Here is a 21,731-nt window from a genome sequence, read left to right as displayed (position 1 = left end):
CCCACCCCAGGTCCGTCCCCAGTTGCCTACCTCCCCCACCCCAGGTCCATCCCCGACCGGGCCCCTTGCACCATGTGTTCTCGCTGCCAGGCTTGCCTGTCCCCCACTGCCATTCCCACCTGCACACTTAAGTGTTCTGCCGTCACCGTCCCACTGTCTGCCCAGGTTTCCAAGTGTCTCTCCAGTGCATAAGGCTTCACCACCCTTCCTGATCCTTTCCACTGTCACTATTCCCAGCCCAGTGTGTTTGTCATGCCCTGTAACCTCCACCACACCTTGTACCTTTCCTTTCTCAGTGGCCACATTCTGCCTTTCTGGAGTGAATACTTGCTATGGCCCTCGTCCCACACCCAGAACTAGAGCACTGAACCCTGTAGGCCAGAAACCATGTTTTACAGATATGTTGAATCCAGCACTGAGCCTCGGACTCAGTAAGTAACTGTTGAACTAAATTAAGCATACCTTGTTTGGTCAATCTGAATATTTCCCTCAAAATTACTTAGAAGTCTTTCTTGAGAAATGTCTTTTCCTAGCCAACCCAGCAGACTGACTTAAAACGGTGATTGACAGACAGAAGAACATGGCCAGAAAAAAATGCAACAGAGAGGATTAAATGAAATATAACCAGGGATGAGCTACTTGTGATAATAATCTGGAGCAGGGATGAAAGTAGGGAAGACGGACGTAGACGGCCCACGTGTTGATGGCTATTGATGGTGGGTGATGGTGACGGCTCATGGGGGTTCCTTTTACTGTTCTCTCTACTTACGTTTACACTGAACATTTTTTGTGATGAAAAGATTTGAAGACGACAGGAGACGGAGAAGCACCAGCTGATCTGCAGACTCCGAGGAGGTCCCAGGAAGAGGTATAAAGGAATGGGTCTGAGACATGGGTCTTCCTCCCTGTGGGTACCATTTCTTCCTGTGGCAGCTCTCCTGTTCTCTAAGCACCTCGACCACCCCAACCCACCTCATTAATATGGGCCTGGCACTCAGATCTTTCACCTGTATAATGCCACTCCAGGCTCTGCCTCTTGGGTAGTGCCCTATGTCCTGGAATATTCCAGATGAGAATGGGACATGTTAGGTGGAGCTGTGTGCTCTGCCTCACCTAATCCAGCTGGCAACCCCCACAGGTGTCATCCACTAAGATCTTCTGGGACAGGAAAGCCCTGCGATACCTCTTACATCACACCAAACAGAGCCCCACACCAAGAAAAGAGCTGCCCACACCTCACAGAAGCCATGTTAGTGGACATTTCTCCACTCTGCAAGCCTCTCAGTGCAGTGGAGGCCAGTGCAGACCATCCTCTGCCCAGAACAGTTGCATTCTAAAAAACAGTTGCAATCACATAAAAAACATTCATTGCAGCCAAGATGCACAAAGCACGGTATTGATTTCATACTCGGGTTTTTCCAAAACAAATCATAAACCCACACCAATTATGTCCAATCAGTTTTATGGATAAAGAAGCCTGAGACTCTCCAACAGAAGAGCTTGAGTTTCCCTTCTTACTCTTGTGCTGGGTGTCCTTTTCCTACCTCCAGACCATTACAAGAATATTTGCAAAGTAGATGAGGCCAGTCCTTTTGCCTAATGTTGACAGACAAGAGGAAGATTCCAGGGAGAAATGCCACAGCAGCAAATGAATATGAATGATGCTTTTCCACTTTGTGCTTATAAAATGCCTTTGTACCAAAATCTCAAAGCTCTCCAGGAAGCAAGGCTTTGACTGGGACTTTCACTCAGGGTAAACATGAGTGGTCAGAGCTTCCCAAGTCATTTGTGATAAAGAACAAAAGTCCGGATACTTTTGAAATGCAATATTCTTGCCTTCTGGGTAGTAAACAAAGTGTGCAGATGGATAATGACATCTGTGGATTCTGGCTCCACTTCCTAGAGAGAGAAAAAACATGTAAATAAATATGTAAAAAATTGTCATATGTGGATGACACCATTGGTTCATCCAGTAGTTACCATTCTGCCCAACATTCACGAGCAATGGATTCTATTACTGGGTGCCTTGTGACTGCATTACACTGAGAAAGTAAAATATATTTCTCTTCAATGCACGGGGGAAGATAAATGTTCTAGAAATGTTTAGTAAAAAGGTCCAGTCGGTGGCTTTGACACTTGATGGTTTTGCACTAAGCAATGCTGTCCTTTTGTTCTCTCCATTGGAAGCCTCCTTGTAAATGTTTAATAGCTAAATGACTCAGTAGGGTCTGCAAAGGTCAGGCCCTTCACTGGAAAGGCAGAGGGGAACTCACAAGCAGACTGTATCAGATTGACTGGAAGGTTCATTTGAGAATTTTTTCCTTCTCATCCTTAGCTTAAGGTGCACGTGCAGCATGAATAACTGCCTGGGCTCCAGCCACCCACATGCCTGAAGACCAGACATTAGTGACTTTGAAACTCTTCCTAGGATTCATTTAGGATATTAATCAGCTTCAGGAGAAAACTCACAAAGACTCTGAGAACGATTCTGTTGCAAAAGGGATACCTAGCAGAGACAGTCTACCCTTGCAGTCACTTGCATTGTATCCTGAAAGTCAATGCTAAGAGCTTGGAAAAGAATTCGAGTTCATCAGGTGTCCAGCAAATAAACTCCTTCAAATGCAGTCGAAATAGTTTCAATAACTTCAAATACTCTGCTTGTTATGAATCTACAGAGCAGCAATTAAATAATTATCAGTAATGATTAAATGTCAGATAGCTATAACCAAGGGTGTCTTGCTATTACACTGAAAAATTGTGTATTAAGGTTTTGTTGGGGTGCAGAAAATGATTCCCCAAAATATAGTGCTTTGGCATGTCGAGTACTTTGAAAATCGAAAGGTTTTAGAAATAAGCCTTAGACCCAAGCTCTCTTTCTGACTTTTCTTATCTCCTTGTTTCTCTGATCCTCTTTCTAGAAGCACCTGGAGGGACCGGACTGACTCTCTGGAATTTTCTTATCTAACAAAGCTTCTTTCCAAAAAAAAGAAAAAAAGGCAATAGTCGTAAGAACTCCCATCTTTAGGAATCTCATCAAATGACCAGGAAAGAAGAGAAGAGACGGAGCTGTCACTACACCCAGACAGACTACTCATCTATTCTCTTGAAGGCAGTACTGACAACCTTTGTGCAAGGTGACACTTCACCCCTCTTCTTCCCAACACCTCCCCCAGAGCTCAGAGGAACTTTTGTCATTTACTCCTACCCACCTCATCCCCCACTTCCCTATGAAGAGAGGGTATACAGGCATCTGGACCCTGCTGGGTTATTAGGTCATTACTCTTCTGCAGTTCCCCATGGTATGCACGTTAAAATAAACGCATGCCTTTTCTCCTGTTGCTCTGCCTTTTTCAGCTCATTTTCAGCAAAACCTTCAGAGGGTGAAAGGGGAAGCTTTTCTCCTTTGTCCTTACGTTTTGCATTGTCTTGTACCTTGACATTTTTCTACTCTTGTCAAGTTAAACTGTAAAGCAAAATATAGATCATTAGCTGGCTAATTATTTTGACTTAAAAGTAGCTAGCATTTGGTTTTGGGTACCACAGTGTGTCTAATATAAAGTCTTTTTAGAAGCAATGATCCATAAACATTTGTTATCATTCACCATTATTAAACACATTTCTGGCTGAGCAAAGTGACTCACACTTGTAGTCCTACCTATTCAGGAGGCTGAGGCAGGAAGATCACTTAAGTCCAGGAAGGAGTTCAAGTCCAGCTTGGGTGCTCTCTAAAAATATTAAAATAAAAAAAAATTCTGAACATGCAACCCCAATATAATGTATATTTATTTGTAAATGATATACTGTCACTAATACATGGACATAAAACAAGTGGAAAACAATGTAACATTTTAATTTACTGACTGAAAATTAGTTATATTTTCATTAATATTTTTTAAAAGAGCAAAATTGCTGAATAGTCTTTATTTTTGAGAATCTTGGTTGAAAACTTTGTGGTGTAACATTTTGAGGTCTCCTTCCAAGTCAAGTTTATTTTAAGATGTGGTTTTAATGGCTGTCATCACTTAAAATATCTCAAAAGATAAGCAAGCCTACTTGAAAAAATGACATGGTCTCAGGGTTTACTAAATCAAACTGCTCATTTCAACTGTAGGCACAAATCATGCACAGGTTTTAACCGAAATGTAATTAGTTAAATTTCCGTCTTCTTTGAAGTCCATCAGTCCTTTTTTAACAAACCAATTAAACAGTATTAAGGAATAACTCAGAGATTTTTAGTTAGTTGTTTTATATGCAATTTGTTTACTTGTACAAGAAGAAAGGTCAATAGACTGTTGTCATGGAACAAAATTAAAAACAGGATGTATAACAGATAGGAGACAGAAAAACCTGCTGGCAGCCTGGGAACTGTGAATCTTGCAGGCATATTTTTGGGGTAAACAAATCAGTTGGCAGCTGATAAAGAGATCAGTCTGGGCGTTCTGGGTAGGACAACTAGTATCAAAGAAAACAATTAAGTGTGGACAGATTTTTCAAACCCCCTGACGGTGTGGCTGAGGAGCACATGAGGCTTGCTGCCTCTGGACGAGCTCTGCTGGCTCTCTTCCCTCCGCACGCCTTAAGTAAGCCAGAACTATGCCACTGTCCTCCTTAGAATTCCTCAATATATTTAAAACTCAACCTCTCCATTTGGAAGATTTCTAAAAGAGGTTAGGAATTTCAGTTTCTAAGTTAAGTGTGCAGATATGAGTTTTTATAAGCAATATACATCATTTTAGAGACAAAATCACATAATGTTGGAAAGATTTCTAAACATCTACTTTCAAAAATGCTCTCCATAAGATTCTTTTGAAAACCAAATACTGGCCGGGCGTGGTGGCTCATGCCTGTAATTTCAGCACTTTGGGAGGCCGAGGTGAGTGGACCACCTGAGGTCAGGAGTTTGAGGGCAGCCTGGCCAACATGGTGAAACCCCGTCTCTACTAAAAATATAAAAACTTAGCTGGGCATGGTGGTGGGCACCTGTAATCCCAGCTACTCAGGAGGCTGATGGCAGGAGAATTGCTTGAACCCAGGAGGCGGAGGTTGCAGTGAGCCGAGATGGCGCCACTGCACTCTGGCCTGGGCAACAAGAGCAAAACTCTGTCAAAATAAAAACAAAAGCAAATACTTTCCCACTCATTGCTTTTTTGTTGTTGTTGTTTGTTCGTTTTTAGACGGAGTCTTGCTCTGTCGCCCAGGCTGGAGTGCAGTGGCCGGATCTCTGCTCACTGCAAGCTCCACCTCCCGGGTTCACGCCGTTCTCCTGCCTCAGCCTCCCAAGTAGCTGGGACTACAGGTGCCTGCCACCACACCCAGGTACTTTTTTGTATTTTTTAGTAGAGACAGGGTTTTCACCGTGTTAGCCAGGATGGTCTTGATCTCCTGACCTTGTGATCCGCCCGCCTCGGCCTCCCAAAGTGCTGGGATTACAGGCGTGAGCCATCCGCCTGGCCCACTCATTGTTAAAACATCACCTTTGTTTTGAAGAAACAGATTCAGTCTGTTTGTTTTTGTGAAACTTTTGCCTGGGTATCATCCTAATGACAGCTACATGTCATCACAGATGAGAAAATGTAGAACACTCTTTATAAAAGAAAATATAGTAACTCATTTTCAAGCTTGACAATTCTTTTGAATGCTTTACCACTGATGATCTGTGATCTCTGTGGGGTACAAGATTTTCAAGGTCACTCCTTGCTGTGATCTGGATATATGTATGTCCCCACCAAACTCATGTTGAAATTTGATCTCAGTGTGGTAGTTCTCTCAGGAATTGGTTAGTTCTTGCAAGAGTGGGTTATTATAAAGTCAGAACACCCACCTGGTTTTGCCTCTCTTCACACATGTCCACTTACCCACTGATCTTCTCTGCCATATTATGACACAGCCTGAAACCTCTCACCAGAAGCCAGAGCCATGTGCTTCAACTGCCCAGCCTGCAGAACCATGAACTAAATCAACCTTTTCTAAAAATAAATTACCCAATCTTAGGTATTCTGTTATCATGACACAAAACAGACTAAGACATCCCTCATCACAAAACTCTGAAAAGATTCTGCAAAAGGCTTTGCTTTTTCACCAACTTTGACCTTGTGAATGGCATCCAATAGCCTATCCAAGCCACCATATATGCCTGTGGTAGACTGCATAATGGTCATGGATAACCAACATCCTTCCTTAGGGTCCAGTCTCCCCTGCCATATGTATGCTTGGCTTGGCCGTATGATTTATTTGGCCAAAAAAAGTGAATGGCAGTGATGTTTGCCACTTCTGACCAAAAGCTTTTGGAGCTAGTCTGCAATGCACTGATCTCTTTTTGTCCCTCTGCTACTGCAACTGGCAATGCTCCAGATTGACGCTGCTTCATCAGATGGGACATACTTATGCTAAATATTTGGGACATTCTCATCCCCAAAATTTTTTCACTGTTTATCTGAAATTCAGATTTAACTTTGCATCCTGTTCTTTCTCTGGCTAACCCAGCTATAAGCCACCGACACTTGGGGATCATTTGTTTTGTCAGTATAACCCAATCTTATTTGACCAGCTCAACATGGCCCAAGGAAGGGCACCTGTGTCAATCTGTATATTACATATTAGTAAAGCTTAATTTTGCCTTTCCAGATTAAAAAAAAAAAGTTAGTCTCCCTGCACTTCAGGGGATTGTCTTTGGAGACCACTGTCCAAAGGTACAATCTACAGGGCAAGGTTGTCAGAAACTTAACAATTGCACTAAAAATGTAGACTAATCAGCACTACCCCAGAGATACTAGATTCTGGAGGTGGCTAGAGGATCTGTTTGCTTAATAAGTTGCTCAGGTGTTTATGAGACAACTTCAAATTCCACTGGCCTATGTCTACTATTTGACTTTTTAGAAAGCTAAGGTAGGAGACCTGGGTACTAGTCCTAACTTTGTAACTACCTTTGTATGATGTTCAACAAGTCGATCCTATTCTCCTTTCTGGACTGCACTGCTCTCAAGAGGCAAGAGATTGGCTCAGACGACCTCAAATCTCTTTCAGCTCTAAAAGTCTAGGATCAGGAGTCAGAAATTCAGAACTTTCTAAGATCCAGAAAGTAAACAAATGAGGCTGGTGAGGGGTAAGACATTAGGTTGTGGAAGGGCCCATGGCAAACTGAAAAGCATATTCCCCAAATGGTCCCCGAGTTGAGAGGTTTTCAAGTTTGGCATGCTCTGTCAGTGAGGCTAGATAAGAACCGTGAGTGTCCTGGCCACTTGTACTTCTGCCAGGAGCCCCAACCACATTTGCCTTATTTACAGTTGTCTTGCTATAACGTTTTGGAAACTATACAAATAACTACATGAATTTACAAATGACTGGGATTTCTCAGAAATCACTGCCTGCTGGGAGGATTTTTGCTAACTGAGAAAGCCTATCTACAAACTGTTTTAGAATGGAACAAACTGTATGTCAATATGACCTTTAATAATTAATGACATTGACATTGCAGTATTTCAGAGCTACTTCATTAAACATTTTTAGCTTTGATTTTGCAGATTAAAAAAATATTTTGAAGCCAACAATATTGTTTTTATGTCTCAAACATTCTGATGAGCATTTTAAAAGCCTGTCAGCCCCAGTCATTTTCCCTCTGTTGCCTAAGGGCTGAAACAGTTCTGTCGGCTTGTGCTGTGCCTGGTGTCAGTGATCAGACGGGACACCAGCCTTTGAGGAGCTCACAGTCGGGAAGGGAGGCAGATACAAACAGGTAATTTTTCTATAATGTGACAAGTGCAGGATAAAGCAATACAAGTGACTGGAACAAAGGAAGGAACCCTGAGGGGTAAGGAGGCGGAGGTGTTAGGAGAGAAGCCAGGTGAGGAAGGAAAAGGTATTTTAGGCAGAGGAAAGCACCAGCAAACGTGGAGCTATGGAACAAGTAGCTGGAGCAGTAAACAGGCACGCTGCTCATTCATTCCACAAATACTCTTAGTAGCTAGAGCATCAGGCACTGAAGAGGCAGGTAAACACCTGAGAGCCATGGGTAGTTACAAGAGCCAGGATAACTACACAGACAAGGCAGAGCAGGTCACGGATGATGGGGTACATCCCAAGTGGGGCCCTGGGGCAGGAGGACAGGGATGGAGGAAACAGGCAGACACTGGTACAATATGAAAATGAAAATCAATTAGTGTCTGAAAACTTGAAATTCTAAGAGTAATGACTTAAACTCCGTGTTTTCCCACAAAAATTTCAACCTCCTATATTAAAAGTGACAATAACTTTTAAAAAACACTACACCATGTAAAAGTGGGTTTCTCACTTATTTTAAAATTTTCCTGACCACTATGAGCTCCAGCAGCATGTAAAAGTGTCTGACTAGGGAAAAAGAAAAAATTAATAAGCTCTTAGAGCAAGAGGCATATATAAATTTTATGTAACCCAGATGTGCCCAATTGCTCCAGCCCCCAGCAATCTTGCTCCTTTACGAACTAAATTACAGTACTGTAATCCTGGTCCTGTGTGTGGCTGCTGGAGACCCAGCTCTGACTCAGGCTTTCGTCCACAGTCAGTCCCAAGGGTCCCTGGTCACCCTTAGAGCTCCCATTATCCTCTGTGTGCTGCCAACCTCTTTTTCTGTGCTGAGTTCCTGGTTCTGTTTCATACTTTGTCTTTTCACGGGCTATTTCAGCACATTTTCCCACTAAGCATCATCAACACGTGTCTAGGCACTTCTCAAGAAGCATGCAAAATATTTGAATCCTGAGAAAAGAATCACTGCTATTTCTTTCTTACAAAGATAGAATTATACAATAAAACAACAGAATTTAAAGATTACCACAAGCTGAATTGTGTATGTGTGTAAAAGCTTAACAAAATTACGTATTATAATAATCAGAAATAAAAATAGGAAAAGAAAATATTAAAGAATAAATTTAAATCACTTCATTTTACGACTCAGATCTGTTTTTGTGGACACAGATACAGAAATGGAGACTTCTTAAAATTAAGATCATATTGCACATTGGCTTTTTTTTTTTTTTTTTTTTGAGACGGAGTCTTGCTGTGTCTCCCAGGCTGGAGTGTAGTGGCACAATCTCAGCTCACTGCAAGCTCCGCCTCCCGGGTTCAAGCCTCCCTGCCTCAGCCTCCCTAGTAGCTGGGATTACAGGCGCCCACCACCACACCTGGCTAATTTTTGTATTTTTAGTAGAGATGGGGTTTCACCCTGTTGGTCAGGCAGTCTCGATCTGACCACCTTGGCCTCCCAAAGTGCAGGGATTACAGCCGTGAGTCACCGAGCCCGGCCTGTTAAATTTCATAAAATTGTTTTGTTATCTTTGAAAGCAATTTGTGAGTTGAATGCTTGCTCATCAGGAGCATTCCTGAAAACGGACAGGACAGTGAGTTATCGGAGCCAAATGTGAATTACAAATTGAGACAGCCAAACTGCAGGAGCCAAGTTAATTCTTAAAAACACTTTCTGTATCTTACGGCACAACAAAACACTTTTACTACAAAACATGTATGATGGATGTGGCTGCGTTTGACAGTTTGAGATGACATTGAAGAGTGGGAAAGTAAGAGAGCCTGGACCTTCAAAGCTTGCAAACGGCCCGGGCTATTTCTCCACCTCCTGGCTACTCAAAGGAACCCCCTGGTAACCTGTGAGAAAAGGCGAGCCTCAGGCCCACCCAGAGCGCCCGAATGGAAACATACGCGGTATGAGGCCCCAGGTGCAGCGTCGCAGGGTTCCTGCACCGCCTTGGACGCCCTGCAAGCAGCGCGCATACCGGGCCCCCAGGAGCCTCCGAAAGCCACCCATTCCCTAAACCGGGAGGGCCTCGTCCGCGCGTCCCAGCGTCCTCCCGGAAACCCCGCCGCTCCCACACCCAGGATGGGGCCACACGGGCACTAAGAGGCGGGCAGGGGCGCCCAGTCTTGTGATGGCTGGCTCGCTTTTCCAGTCCGGGCCCTCGGGGTGCCCGCGTGAAAAGAGGTGACACTGAAGCCTGGGGAAGAAGTGCGAAGCCCTCACTAATTCACGTAACCGGAGCCAACGGTAGCGCAGACGGCTGCACGTCCCCTCCCACGCGGAGACCACCGGCAAGCTCACACCACCCCCAGAACTGTTTGCCAACAAAGACGTGCAGGGGGCGGAGCCTGAGCGTCAGATACCGCGAGCTGCGTGCAGAGGGCGGAATCTAGGAGTCAGATACCGCGAGAAGCAGTCTCCCGAAGAGGTTCGGACAAGCGCAGGCGCACTACAATTCCCGCCCTGGCCGCGAAGGTGGCACCCGCAGCGGGAGGCGGGGCCGGGCCTATGGGACAAAGATCGCGAGATTTAATGGCGAGTCACAGCTACTTCTTCCTGGCAGAGACCGGAAGTGCGGTCCGCTGAGCGTCTCTGGCGCTTGCCCTGTTTTGGCCCCGGTTGGCTGTTGCTGCTGCTGTGCTCCCCCTTCGTCTCGCCTGACCTGGATTGAAGTGATGGGGGATCCCAAGGAGGCCGGAGCCGAGGGTCCGCCGGCCGGAGCCGCCGCTCGAGGAGGGCTCAGCCTCCTGTCCCAGGGAGAATCCGAGGAACCTTCTGCACAGGTGAGTCCTCCGCGGAGTGGCACCTGCCAGGGATGCGGAGCCGAGGATCCGCTCCACCGGGGAGGGATGCCACGGTTCCCGGCAGATTCTGGAGGCTTCTCCATGTTTACCTGACACCCCCAAAACAGGGAGTGGAAGTCCGTGTTCCTTTCAGCAGGTATTCGTATTAAAAGCAGTCCTGGTAGCCGACAGGTGAGTTAGATACGATCTCTGCTCTCAAGGAGCGTTTTTGTAAATATGTCGTTCCAAAACGTGGCACAGTCGTGCAAAGCAGGAGGGAAGAAACGGTGCCAGGCAGTGACTCGCCGAGAATGAGACCGAACTAATTCACAAAAGATGTAAAATGTTTGCCAGGCAGAAAAGGGACTGCATGAAAGGTTAGAATATTGAACCCAGACACTGAACTTGCTTTGGGAGTGTGCAAGTGCAGGTTGTGAGGAACGAACCCCCAATGCCTTGCTATGAAGTTAGAGACTCAGGAGTATTTGAACCATGCATACATGCATGAACCGATGCATCAATTACTAAATATTTGCATTAAAACAAAAAAAAAAAGGCCCAAATATTCTACCACACTACTTTATGAATGATGTGTTATTAAAATTAAAATACATCTTTGGCCCGGCGCGGTGGCTCACGCCTGTAATCTCAGCACTTTGGGAGGCCGAGGCGGGTGGATCACCTGAGGTCGGGGAGTTGGAGACCAGCTTGGCCAACATGGCAAAACCCCGTCTCTACTAAAAATACAAAAATTAGCCAGGCGTGGTAGTGCATGCTTGTAATTCCAGCTACTAGGGAGGCTGAGGCAGGAGAATGGCTTAAACTCCGGAAGCCGAGGTTGCAGTGAGCCATGATTGCTCCACTGCACTCCAGCCTGGGCGACAAAGCGAGACTACGTCTCAAAAATTAAAAGAAAAAAGAATTAAAATACATCTTTGATACTGAAAATAGGCTTTATTGAAGTTTGCATTTAGTTAACGTGTTACCATTGAGTCTCCTTGGTTTCTGCTTCTCCACATTATATGAATAAATTTTAAAAGGTAGAGTAGGTGGTCCATTTTCTAGCTGATAACCATGACCATCATACTCCTTGACTCATCTTTTTTCTTTGAAGTTGGTATAAAAGAACTAAATAAATGTTAGCATTTATGCTCAAATTTATTAAGTGCTGTTAGTAACATGTGGCATACGTTCCTTGTGAAGCCTGGTGTGACAGGTTCTTGTTTTCTTTTTTATGAAGGTGAGATTTTTCGTTCCTAGTAATTTTCATTAAAGTTTCACCCAATGTGTTAATTAGGGATCAGCTTTATTTCTTGGAGGCAATGAAGTGAAGAGCCGAGCTGTGGTGAAATACTCTTCTGCCCCTCTTCGAACAGCATTTGCACGCCTTGAAGAGAAAACAGACTTGAAACTCCCACCTGCCAACTGGTTACGAGAGAGTGCCAAACTAGGGCCGGCAGGAACTACCATTCTTGGCAACAGCAAGAAAAGCAAGCCATTTTCAAGGTAAATATTAATCAGTGGCATTTTTACCTGCCCCTTCACCCTCACTTAAAACTCTTATTTGCTTTTAAATTCAGTTTGTAATGCCCATTAACTTGTCGAGATTTCTCTTTAGAGAAAGATCACATTTGATTTTCAAAGGCTTTTTATTCTGATAATAGATGATGTTACAATATGAAGATGTACATACAATATCAATTGCATATGCTTCTTTCAAGTCTGCATCACATTATTAGCAAAGATGAGTTTTGACCGCCAGAGTTCAATCAGCCCTTTTATTTTAGCCAATTTGCATACCTTTTGAATATATGAATACAAAGGATCAGCTTGGTGCATGAGGAGGAAAACCTTGAACATTGCTTCATCTTTCCTGTGGAGTTTTTCATTAAATGGTGGCAGGTTGATCTGGAAAAGCCAGATTTAAAAACCCAGCATGTTGGGTGACCTACACCTTGACTTTGGCACCAGAAATTGTGCTGATGGTATTTAAAGTTGAGAGAGTAGCCTGAGGTCCTACAGAGAAAAATGTACTAATGTCCTTATTGTAGGCCATTTAATGTGTGGGGTTCTCTTTTCTTCTTCCCCCTTGTCAGCCTCTCAATCTAAAATATTTCCATGTAACTTGTAGTAAGGGGCACAAATACACTAATGCTTTATGAGCTGGTAGTTTGGAAATTATCCTAAAGCCTCAGAAAATAAAAGTTATATTTGCAAAAATACTGTTTGTGTGTAGCATCATTTATAGGAGCAAAAGATTGGGAATATCCCAAATATCATTTTTTAAAAGAATGGTTTAATGATGATTTGTCAACATAATTAAATGTTGCGAGGAAATTTGAATAATGATATTAACTCTATACAAATGCTGTGCCAAGTATTTTATATGTTTATCTCATTTAATTCTCACAACAACTCTTTGAGATAGGCACTGTTAATTATTTTGCACCTGAGAAAATGGAAGCTGAGAAGGGCGAAATAATTTGACTCAAGCATACAGTAAATCTCAAAGCATGCTTTGCCGTTAGGTAGTCCTTGGTAAGTGTCCTCACTCTGCCGTTTAGTAATTGGCGATGTTGGGTACCTTTCAGGCTTGTAGACTATAGATGTGCCTCAGGTGGTACGTGGCATCAGTTGGCTGCTCAATTAACAGTTTTTTTCCATTTCCTTTTGTGGCTGAATTGGTGTCAGGTGCATTTTTTTCATGTATATTTTTTAAAAGAGGTATTGTATATCACTAGAAATACAATCTCAGAAAGTAAAATCCTGATACATGTTTCTGTTTTATCTCTCCGCCTAAAAGAATAAAGTTTTGAACTATTTTCCCTTGGAGACTTTGGGTTTTGTGATTACAAAAATAAAATAATTGTTTTTATTCGAAATATTTCCTACTGGATGCGTCTAATGATTATTACCATGTCTTATCAAATCTAAGATGCCATTGACTTTCTGACACAGCATGATTTTAGTGCCACTAAGAAGAAAAAACTTGCCAGCTGTGATGGTGATACACATCCTGGTTTCAGAGTTGTTAAAATGTGGAAAATGTGTATCCTAGAAGCAATGAACTACAGTATTGTTATTAAACTCTACTTGCATGATTATGAGCATGACCTTATAACCAGTGTCCTTTTTTCTCTTTGGTAGCTTTGGCATGGCATATGACTTTATTGATTCAGTGGGAAATGATGTGGATGTTGTCTCTGACTCTGAAGTGAGTGTTATTTTGTCGCCTAATGTAATTTTGGGGGTGTTTTGTGATAGGTGTTTTACATCATGCTGTGTTTTGCATGATATAAATTTGCAAGTCTTGAGAAATTAGTGATGAAATAAGGTAAAACTTATCTGATTACTGAATATCTTTTTTGTTATTAAAGTATCATTGTTTACCACATTTTTATTTAAAGAGGAAGGAATAATCCCCAAACGCTGGCAGTGGTAATAATACTGATGGTTATATTTTAATGATAGTAATTGAAACTGATTATAGTGTTTGGGATTATTCTGTATATGTTACCAATTGAGTTACAGATGATATTTCTAGTAAAATCTATTGATCGTTATTGGCTTTTATCTGATATGCTAGAAGCCTGAGTCAGCATAACAGTGTGACGTATCCACCCTTAACTTTCAGAAATCCTATCATGTAAAAATAAATGTTTGACTGTCACTTAGTGTGACTCATAAAGTCTACATGATTCTGGTTTGAACACTCCATTCTCTGTGTGTTTGAGTGTAGCTCTTTGTTTAAAGTTCTGTTTGTATAACCTTAAGGAAATAAGGTTTATTTATGCTGAATAAAGCTAAAATTTAAAAGATTCCAAATCACACTAAAACAGTCTTTCTCAACTATTTTTTTCTCTTAATTTTTTAAGAACATAAAAAAACTCCTGAAAATTCCCTACAGCAAGTCGCACGTGAGCATGGCAGTACACCGCATAGGAAGGACTCTCTTACTAGATGAGCTAGATATTCAAGAACTCTTTATGAGATCATCTCAGGTAATGCTTTTGTGAAAAAATGCAGCAAAACATTGACAGCTTCAGAGCACTAGAAATATGATTTTGTTTCAGAGAATGGCCAAAGTGAAAATGTAGTTGAGTACTTCAACTATCGAGAAATTGAAAGTTTCGCTGAAGATAGAAAAGCTTGAATGAAGAAAAAAGAAGAGAATGAGAATGGTGAAGAAAATTATTTTATTGATTCTAACAGCCAGATTCTTTCTTACAAGAAAAAAGATGAAGCCAATGAAGAAAGTTGTGAAAAATCTGTGAAATTTAAGGGACTAGTTTAATATTTTTAAAAATCCTTTAATCCCTTAAACAGATTCTCATGAAACATGGCTACTGGAAAATGTGCAAAATATTAGAAGCTGTTCCTCTGAATAAATACAGTCATGTGCCCATAATGACGTTTCAGTCAGCGATGGACTGCATATAACGGTGGTCCCATAAGATTATAATATACTGTATTTTTACTGTATTTGCAATGTTTAGATACATAAATATATACCACTGTGTTACCATTGCCTTTGATATTCAGTACAGTCACATGTACAGATTTGTAGCCTGGGAACAATAGGCTATACCATATGACCTAGGTACAGAGTAGGCTGTGCCATCCAGGTTTCTGTAAGTAACACTCTGTGATGTTCACACCAGGACAAAATGACCTAATGATGTGTTGCTCAGAATATATCCCCATTGTTAAATGAGACATGGCTGTAGTTATTAGAATTAATTGATGCTCTTTAGCTTAGATTCTCAAATTGTATGTTGGTAAGGACTGTTTTTCCCACATGTTGAGAATGGATACTTTTGAAAAACATAACATTGTTGCAGTTTCTCGAGGATTACCCTCCATATCTGTACTTTTCTTGGGCTGGCAAGAAATACTTCATAGTCAGTCTTTAAAGAATATTCCTACAGTGCTTTGATAAAGAAAATTAAGTTATGGTGATTTAAAGGACATTTAAAATAAGTGTTTTTTTCCTTTGAAAAGACCACAGTTTAGTTCATCATGTGAGTATGAGCCTAGGCGCTGGGATGTGACAGTGAACAAATCACAGGCCTTGCTCCTTAGCAGTTCATTGTTTGGGGTTAGAAACTCACAGATCATTTCAATATAGTGTGCAAAGTGGGACTTACTCCAGCTGCTAAAGAGCATGTTATAGAGAAGACTCACCTCTCCCAGCCTGTTAGGAGAGGAGGAAGATGGGTTTCCTTTAGGAAACGAACAAAAGAAATGTAGTATGCGTTGACCCAGAAAGATAAGATTTTAATGAATTTGTGTTTATGAAACCATATTCAAAAAATAAAAGGAGTCTTTTCTGTAAGATGGTACTAAGGAACATTTTTTCGACTATGTGTGTTATATTAATAATATGTATCTCATGTTATCCAGACTGGTGACTGGACATGGTTGAAAGAGTTTTATCAAAGACTAATTGATCAGAAGTGGCAGAGGAAGAAAAAGAGCAAGGAGCACTGGTATCAAAAGGCAATTCTTTCCAAGTTCTTATATTACAGGTACTCGGCTACTTATTTCTCTAAAGAGAAAAAGGGAATTCTGATCTAAAATTTAGTTTGAAGCTTATACAAGTAATAATTTAAGTTTGGCCCCTATGATACTGTTAACATTTGTTTCATATTTCTTTTTTACAAGATGTATACTTAATTACAGATTGTAGTTTTTATAAACGGGTAGATTGTTGCATAAAGTTAACTTTAGTAACAGTGATCCTTTTTTATTTCTGGTTTGGCCAGTATCAATGGTGATGGAGCCGCTCAGCCTGTCTCATCTACCGCAGAACAGCAGGAATCGTCCAGTTCAGATCAGACAAATGATTCGGAAGGGGCTTCATGGCCCGCTCCCTTCGAAATGCCTTCTTCAGTTTCTGAAGATCCCAGTGCTTCCAGTCAGGTTAGTACTTAAATGCTAATTCTAGAAACTCCCTTAGAAAGACAAAACCTTTTTTAACATCTTGTTAGAAAAAAAAAAAGAACAGGAATAAGAAATATTCTGTCAGCTTATGTAATGAGGGAAAAAAGACTTCTATCAGTTTATGGAGTGGGAGAAACACTTTCTAGTTTTTCACAATAGAATTTACAAGAGCTATTATAAGTGGGTAGATCAGACTTTTTTATTAAATCAAAATATTTTATAATAGTTTATTGATACGTTTATTAATACTGATTATCTCCCTAAAGTGGTGAGTGTTATATAGAGATATAGTATATTTTTAACTTTAGATATGTAGGAAATACCTATAAAATATAGAGATTCAGAGGCCTGTTTGTAATTTAAGTTCTAACCTTTTTCATAACTTTTAGTCAGATTGTTAGGCCTAAAATATCCCTTTAAGATTTTCCAGATAAAATTCCTGAAATTTAGTCCACATTCATGTTATAAAACTTTTAGAAAAGAGAATGGACTGGGTTGTCCTTTTTATCTCTTACATCCTTGTTTTTTCTTATTGCTTGTTTATTTTTGTGCTTATTGTATCTATCAAAGAATAAAATAAGGCTATAGATGTAGATTGTGGCATGTCTATTTTCAGGAAAATAGATGGATAAATGGATAATAAGATCTGTAACTTGATAAATTACGTCTTCCCTCTTGCTGTGTGTTCCCACATATTGAGCACTATTCAATCAGATTGTTTCAATCTTCACAAATTACAGGGAGCAAATACATTTAACTCGAGTTTAGTTTCAGTAGGTTTAAAATAGAGAAAGCATTCCATTAAACTCCATAATGAGTTCGAACTTTTTTCAAAAGTGAGAAAAATGTAAGGAAAAGGAAGGAAGTAATTAATATGCAAGTCACATAGTGGTAACAACCAAGAAGTAGAGATGTTCTGTGATTCAGAAGGGAGAAAAGACTACATAATACAAATACTACCCTCCTGTTACCCATCTCACCCATCTCCCAGTGTTATTCTGTCTTTACCTTGTTTAGAAATTACTGTGAAAACTTTTGGAGACTTGGTTATCTGTAGACTTATGTGTGGAGGAAGCAAACTGGCATTTATTGAATAGCTCTTATGCCATGTACTTTGTATGTATGTTTGTACAAATTTTTTTTTTTCATTCTTGGAGCTGCATATTGTACAAATAAGTAAACTAAAGCTCATCAAAAGATGTTTCACATGGTCATACAGCTGGCGAAACTCTCAGGCTAGGGCATAAACGATCTTTCTGCCTGCAGAGGCCTGTTCCTCCAGCAGTACCCCATTGTGTCTGTGTACTCCACACACAGTTAGCAAGGCCCTACTAGCAGTCAGATCATCGTAGCAGTGGTGTATCCCTAGGCAGAGCTAGCCTGCCATAAGAGTCTCTTACAGAGTATTTTTCTTATATTATACTGCCTAAATTTCAGCTTTAGAGGTTTATATTTGCAAGGTATCGCTGCACAAATTCTTGTTCCAAAAACTAAAACTGCTGGTTTGAGATCTTTGTTGAGCAGTTACAGAGGTTAAATAGGTGACTGTGGGATGGCCTTAGAGCCAGACATTTATTGAGAACATTGTAACCTAGGGCTCATACTCTGACTAAAGCAACTGCCTGGCAAACTATGTTTTGCGAATCAGTTCATGAATTGTTAACTTGTCTGTGTAAACAAATAATAAAATAAAAAAGAGTTTAAAGTTTTCTTAGGACTCCTGAGGGAGAAGACAAGGCACAGTGGAAGTGCTAGAGAGCCACCTGTGCTTGTAGTCACACACGCTTCCCAGGCAGGTGCCAAGCCTGTTGGCACACACAGATAACAAGTAAGACAGACGTTTGTGGAATAAGCAGCGCACACATGCCTGTCTTGGGCTCTGTTGAGGCACTGACATTAGAAGCTTAAAGTAGTATTTCTTAATGGCAGTACTACTTTCCTAATGGCTGGAAAATTGAGTGGTAGGCTGAGTTTACCCAGTGTCAAAGGGCCCACTTTCTAAGTATATTCTAAAATGTATTCCAGACCGGGCGCAGTGGCTCACGCCTGTAATCCCAACACTTTGGGAGGCCAAGGTGGGCGGATCACTTGAGGCCAGGAGTTTGAGACCAGCCTGGCCAACACGGCAAAACCCCATCTCTACTAAAAAAAAAAAAATTAGCTGGGCATGATGGCACATGCCTGTAATCCCAGCTACTCGGGAGGCTGAGGTAGGAGAATTGCTTGAACCTGGGAGGTGTAGTTTGCAGGAAGCTGAGATCGCGTCACTGCCCTCCAGCCTGGGCAACTCTCTCTNAGACCGGGCGCAGTGGCTCACGCCTGTAATCCCAACACTTTGGGAGGCCAAGGTGGGCGGATCACTTGAGGCCAGGAGTTTGAGACCAGCCTGGCCAACACGGCAAAACCCCATCTCTACTAAAAAAAAAAAAATTAGCTGGGCATGATGGCACATGCCTGTAATCCCAGCTACTCGGGAGGCTGAGGTAGGAGAATTGCTTGAACCTGGGAGGTGGAGTTTGCAGTGAGCTGAGATCGCGTCACTGCACTCCAGCCTGGGCAACTCTCTCTCAAAAAAAAAAAAAAAAAAACTGTATTCCAGAGAATATCTTAAGAACAAAAGTGTTCTGAGATTAAATAAATTTGGGAAACATTGGTTTTACAAAGGCAAAGTAGATTTTTCTATTGCAGGATTGCTTATTATATATTTATTGTTTTAATAGCAATAAATATTGTTACTCCACGAAAGTGAATACTTGGTAAATGTCATCTTTCAAACCTGACGCTGGAAAATTTTCATTCAGTTTCCCAGGAGCTAGTGTTCTGTGAAACACACATCAGGAAATGCTAAACTGGAGACTGTTAAGATAATGAGTATCTCAAACTGTGGCTGAGTAGGATTTCTTTTTTTTAAGAGACAGAGTCTCACTATGTTGCCCAGGCTGGATTTGAACTCCTGGGCTTAAGCAGTCCTCCCATGTTGACCTCCTAAGTAGCTTGGACTACAAGCACATGCCATCGTGCCTGGCCAGTTCCTTAGAATTTTTAAATTCAATACAGATGGAGTAGGCTGAAAGAGCAGTGGTAATCAGATACACAAAAAAGGAGAAAAATGAAAAACTTTGGACGTTTAGAATAATCTTTAATCTGTCTCACTTGAGTGAGATCTAAATGTGATTCGCTTCTTATGGTAGCTGTGATCACTAGCCAGAGCAGGCCACCCAGTGAGGAGTGTTATTATTTGTATTGGCCTAATTCACAATGGTAGATTTGAAATGTGTGCTTTGAATATTTAGGTGATACTCTTCAACAGTGGGTCAATTTTAAGAAATGTTGACAGCAGAATCACTCCTTATCCTTGCACTTTTCACAGGGAAGTGAGCCTCTTGAACCCTCATACATAGTGGGGCATGTGGCCTCAGCACCCAAAGAACAAAACCTGACTACTTTATTCAATGACGGGGAGCACAGTCAGGTATGCTTTCCATGGTGTCCACGGTGACAGCCAATCCCCAGTCTACTTCGTCATTTCAAAACTAGTCTAAGTCGAAATTGATAGGGAAAAACTCCACTCGATCCTGAAATTGCTTTCTAAGCATCTTTGTGATCTTAGCTCTGGGGCCTGACTTTGTCTTCTTTGTCTTTTTTATGGATCACAGGGGGAAATTACAGATTGACTGTTTATTATAATCTTTCCTGTTTTAAATCACAGGGTCTTAAAAATGATTTCGTTCGGAATATTCTTTGGACGTTTGAAGATATCCATATGTTGGTTGGCTCCAACATGCCCATATTTGGAGGAGGCAGATACCCAGCAGTCAGCTTACGTCTCAGGTAAACCAAACATCGTACCCCTTCTCAAGTTTACGGTATTTAACTTCTTCCTTTAGAATCTGTTCCATCAGGCTGAGGTTGCAGTGAGCCAAGATCATGCTACTGTACTCCAGCCTAGGCGAAAGAACAAGACTCTTGTCTCAGAAAGAATCAGTGTTCCATCTGTTTGGGCATCTTCCTCTTTCTCTAAGTTTTTTCACCTCCCTCCTTCCCCTGCCAGTTGAAATGGCCACATTAAGGAAGGAACTATAATCAACAAATGCTCAAAGGCAGGCCTGTAGCTGAGTCTTCATTCTAGACCTCATTGAATAGAGCCAGAGGTTTGTTGGACTGAACTAGTCTTAGGTCTGAATCTACAACTTGTGAGAATATTCAAGACAGTTTATTTAATTAGTTAGAGAGCTTCCTACTAACTACTTGTGAGCATTTTGCTTAATGTTCCACATGTATTTGTTGACATTAGCCAATGCGAATTCTAACCTAAGCATGGTCTTGTATGGTATTCAGTCTTTCTCAAGTTGTGTGAGGAGCAGGCAGTAGGCTCACAGTCCTTTCCTATCATATTATCTTCTATTCTTACTGAAAACTTAACAGTGTCAGTTGGAAATACAAGCAAGCTTTTGGAAATTTGTTAAATATAGCACAACCACTGGGCTGCATGTGCATATCTTATCAGAAAAGAAAGCATAGATGGCATTTTCTATCTAGAGAGGACAGCTTAAAATACTTAAATGGTGAAATAACTTTCAGATGATTCATTTCCTTAATTAAACCAAATAACGCTAGAAATGTATATTTTTAGGGATAACAACAAACCAATTAATGTGCTAACTGGAATTGACTATTGGTTGGACAACTTGATATGCAATGTACCAGAACTTGTGATGTGTTTTCATGTAAACGGAATTGTACAGGTAAGATACAGTGTGATTTTTGTAATCTCTCAAATGCAAATTGGTACAGAGAGTTCCTCACCAAAGTCTTTATGGCCTTAAAGTACTAAGGTACATTTTTGGCAGGGAAGATAGCTGTGAATAAACTGAATTTGAGTGTACATTTAAGTTGGTGATAACAGAATTCTAGATGTTTTAGAAGTATAATTTTACAGGTAATTTGGAGGAAGTTCATAAATGTATGAAAACTGCATTTGTAGCCATAGAAGTCTAATTTTAATGCCAAGCACTCATTAATAATTAACTGAAAGTGTCTATACAATGGAGGCGTTTCTTCATTATGTAAATATCTACTCAGTACATGCAAAATTTTAGGGAAAGATCTTGTAAAAATTGTGTATGGTAGATAGCTTATATAGCAAATTCTTATTCAGCATAATCTATTTAGAAGACATGTATCCCCATTATAAGTGTTGGGGGAGGCCAGGCATGTTGGCTCAT

At 41.1% G+C, this 21,731-nt stretch overlaps 1 protein-coding gene and 1 long non-coding RNA gene across 2 annotated transcripts in view; one reads left to right on the top strand and one right to left on the bottom strand.

The window, feature by feature from the left end:
• Positions 1-1,382: 1,382 nt before the first annotated feature.
• LOC108519560 (uncharacterized) lies at positions 1,383-3,697 on the bottom strand. The gene is made up of 3 exons (XR_001882659.1): positions 3,656-3,697; positions 3,210-3,463; positions 1,383-1,899 (listed from the first exon to the last, which is right to left on the bottom strand). It is a non-coding gene; the product is annotated as an uncharacterized LOC108519560 (long non-coding RNA).
• Positions 3,698-10,156: 6,459 nt separating this feature from the next.
• The window catches only part of EDRF1 (erythroid differentiation regulatory factor 1), a 45,961-nt gene continuing 34,386 nt past the window's right edge, over positions 10,157-21,731 (top strand). Inside the window, 9 exon segments of the mRNA XM_017858637.1 lie at positions 10,157-10,563; positions 11,861-12,069; positions 13,711-13,777; positions 14,439-14,564; positions 15,967-16,091; positions 16,329-16,485; positions 19,877-19,978; positions 20,216-20,337; positions 21,140-21,251. Of these exon segments, the coding sequence (XP_017714126.1) occupies positions 10,456-10,563; positions 11,861-12,069; positions 13,711-13,777; positions 14,439-14,564; positions 15,967-16,091; positions 16,329-16,485; positions 19,877-19,978; positions 20,216-20,337; positions 21,140-21,251 (1,128 nt within the window). The 5' untranslated portion in view covers positions 10,157-10,455.

The sequence above is a fragment of the Rhinopithecus bieti genome, unplaced genomic scaffold, assembly GCF_001698545.2.
Source record: "Rhinopithecus bieti isolate Rb0 unplaced genomic scaffold, ASM169854v2 scaffold_42745, whole genome shotgun sequence".
NCBI classification, from domain to species: Eukaryota; Metazoa; Chordata; class Mammalia; order Primates; family Cercopithecidae; genus Rhinopithecus; species Rhinopithecus bieti.
The sequence above is the reverse complement of the archived record's forward strand: the minus strand, read 5'-3'. Positions and strand labels throughout refer to the sequence as shown.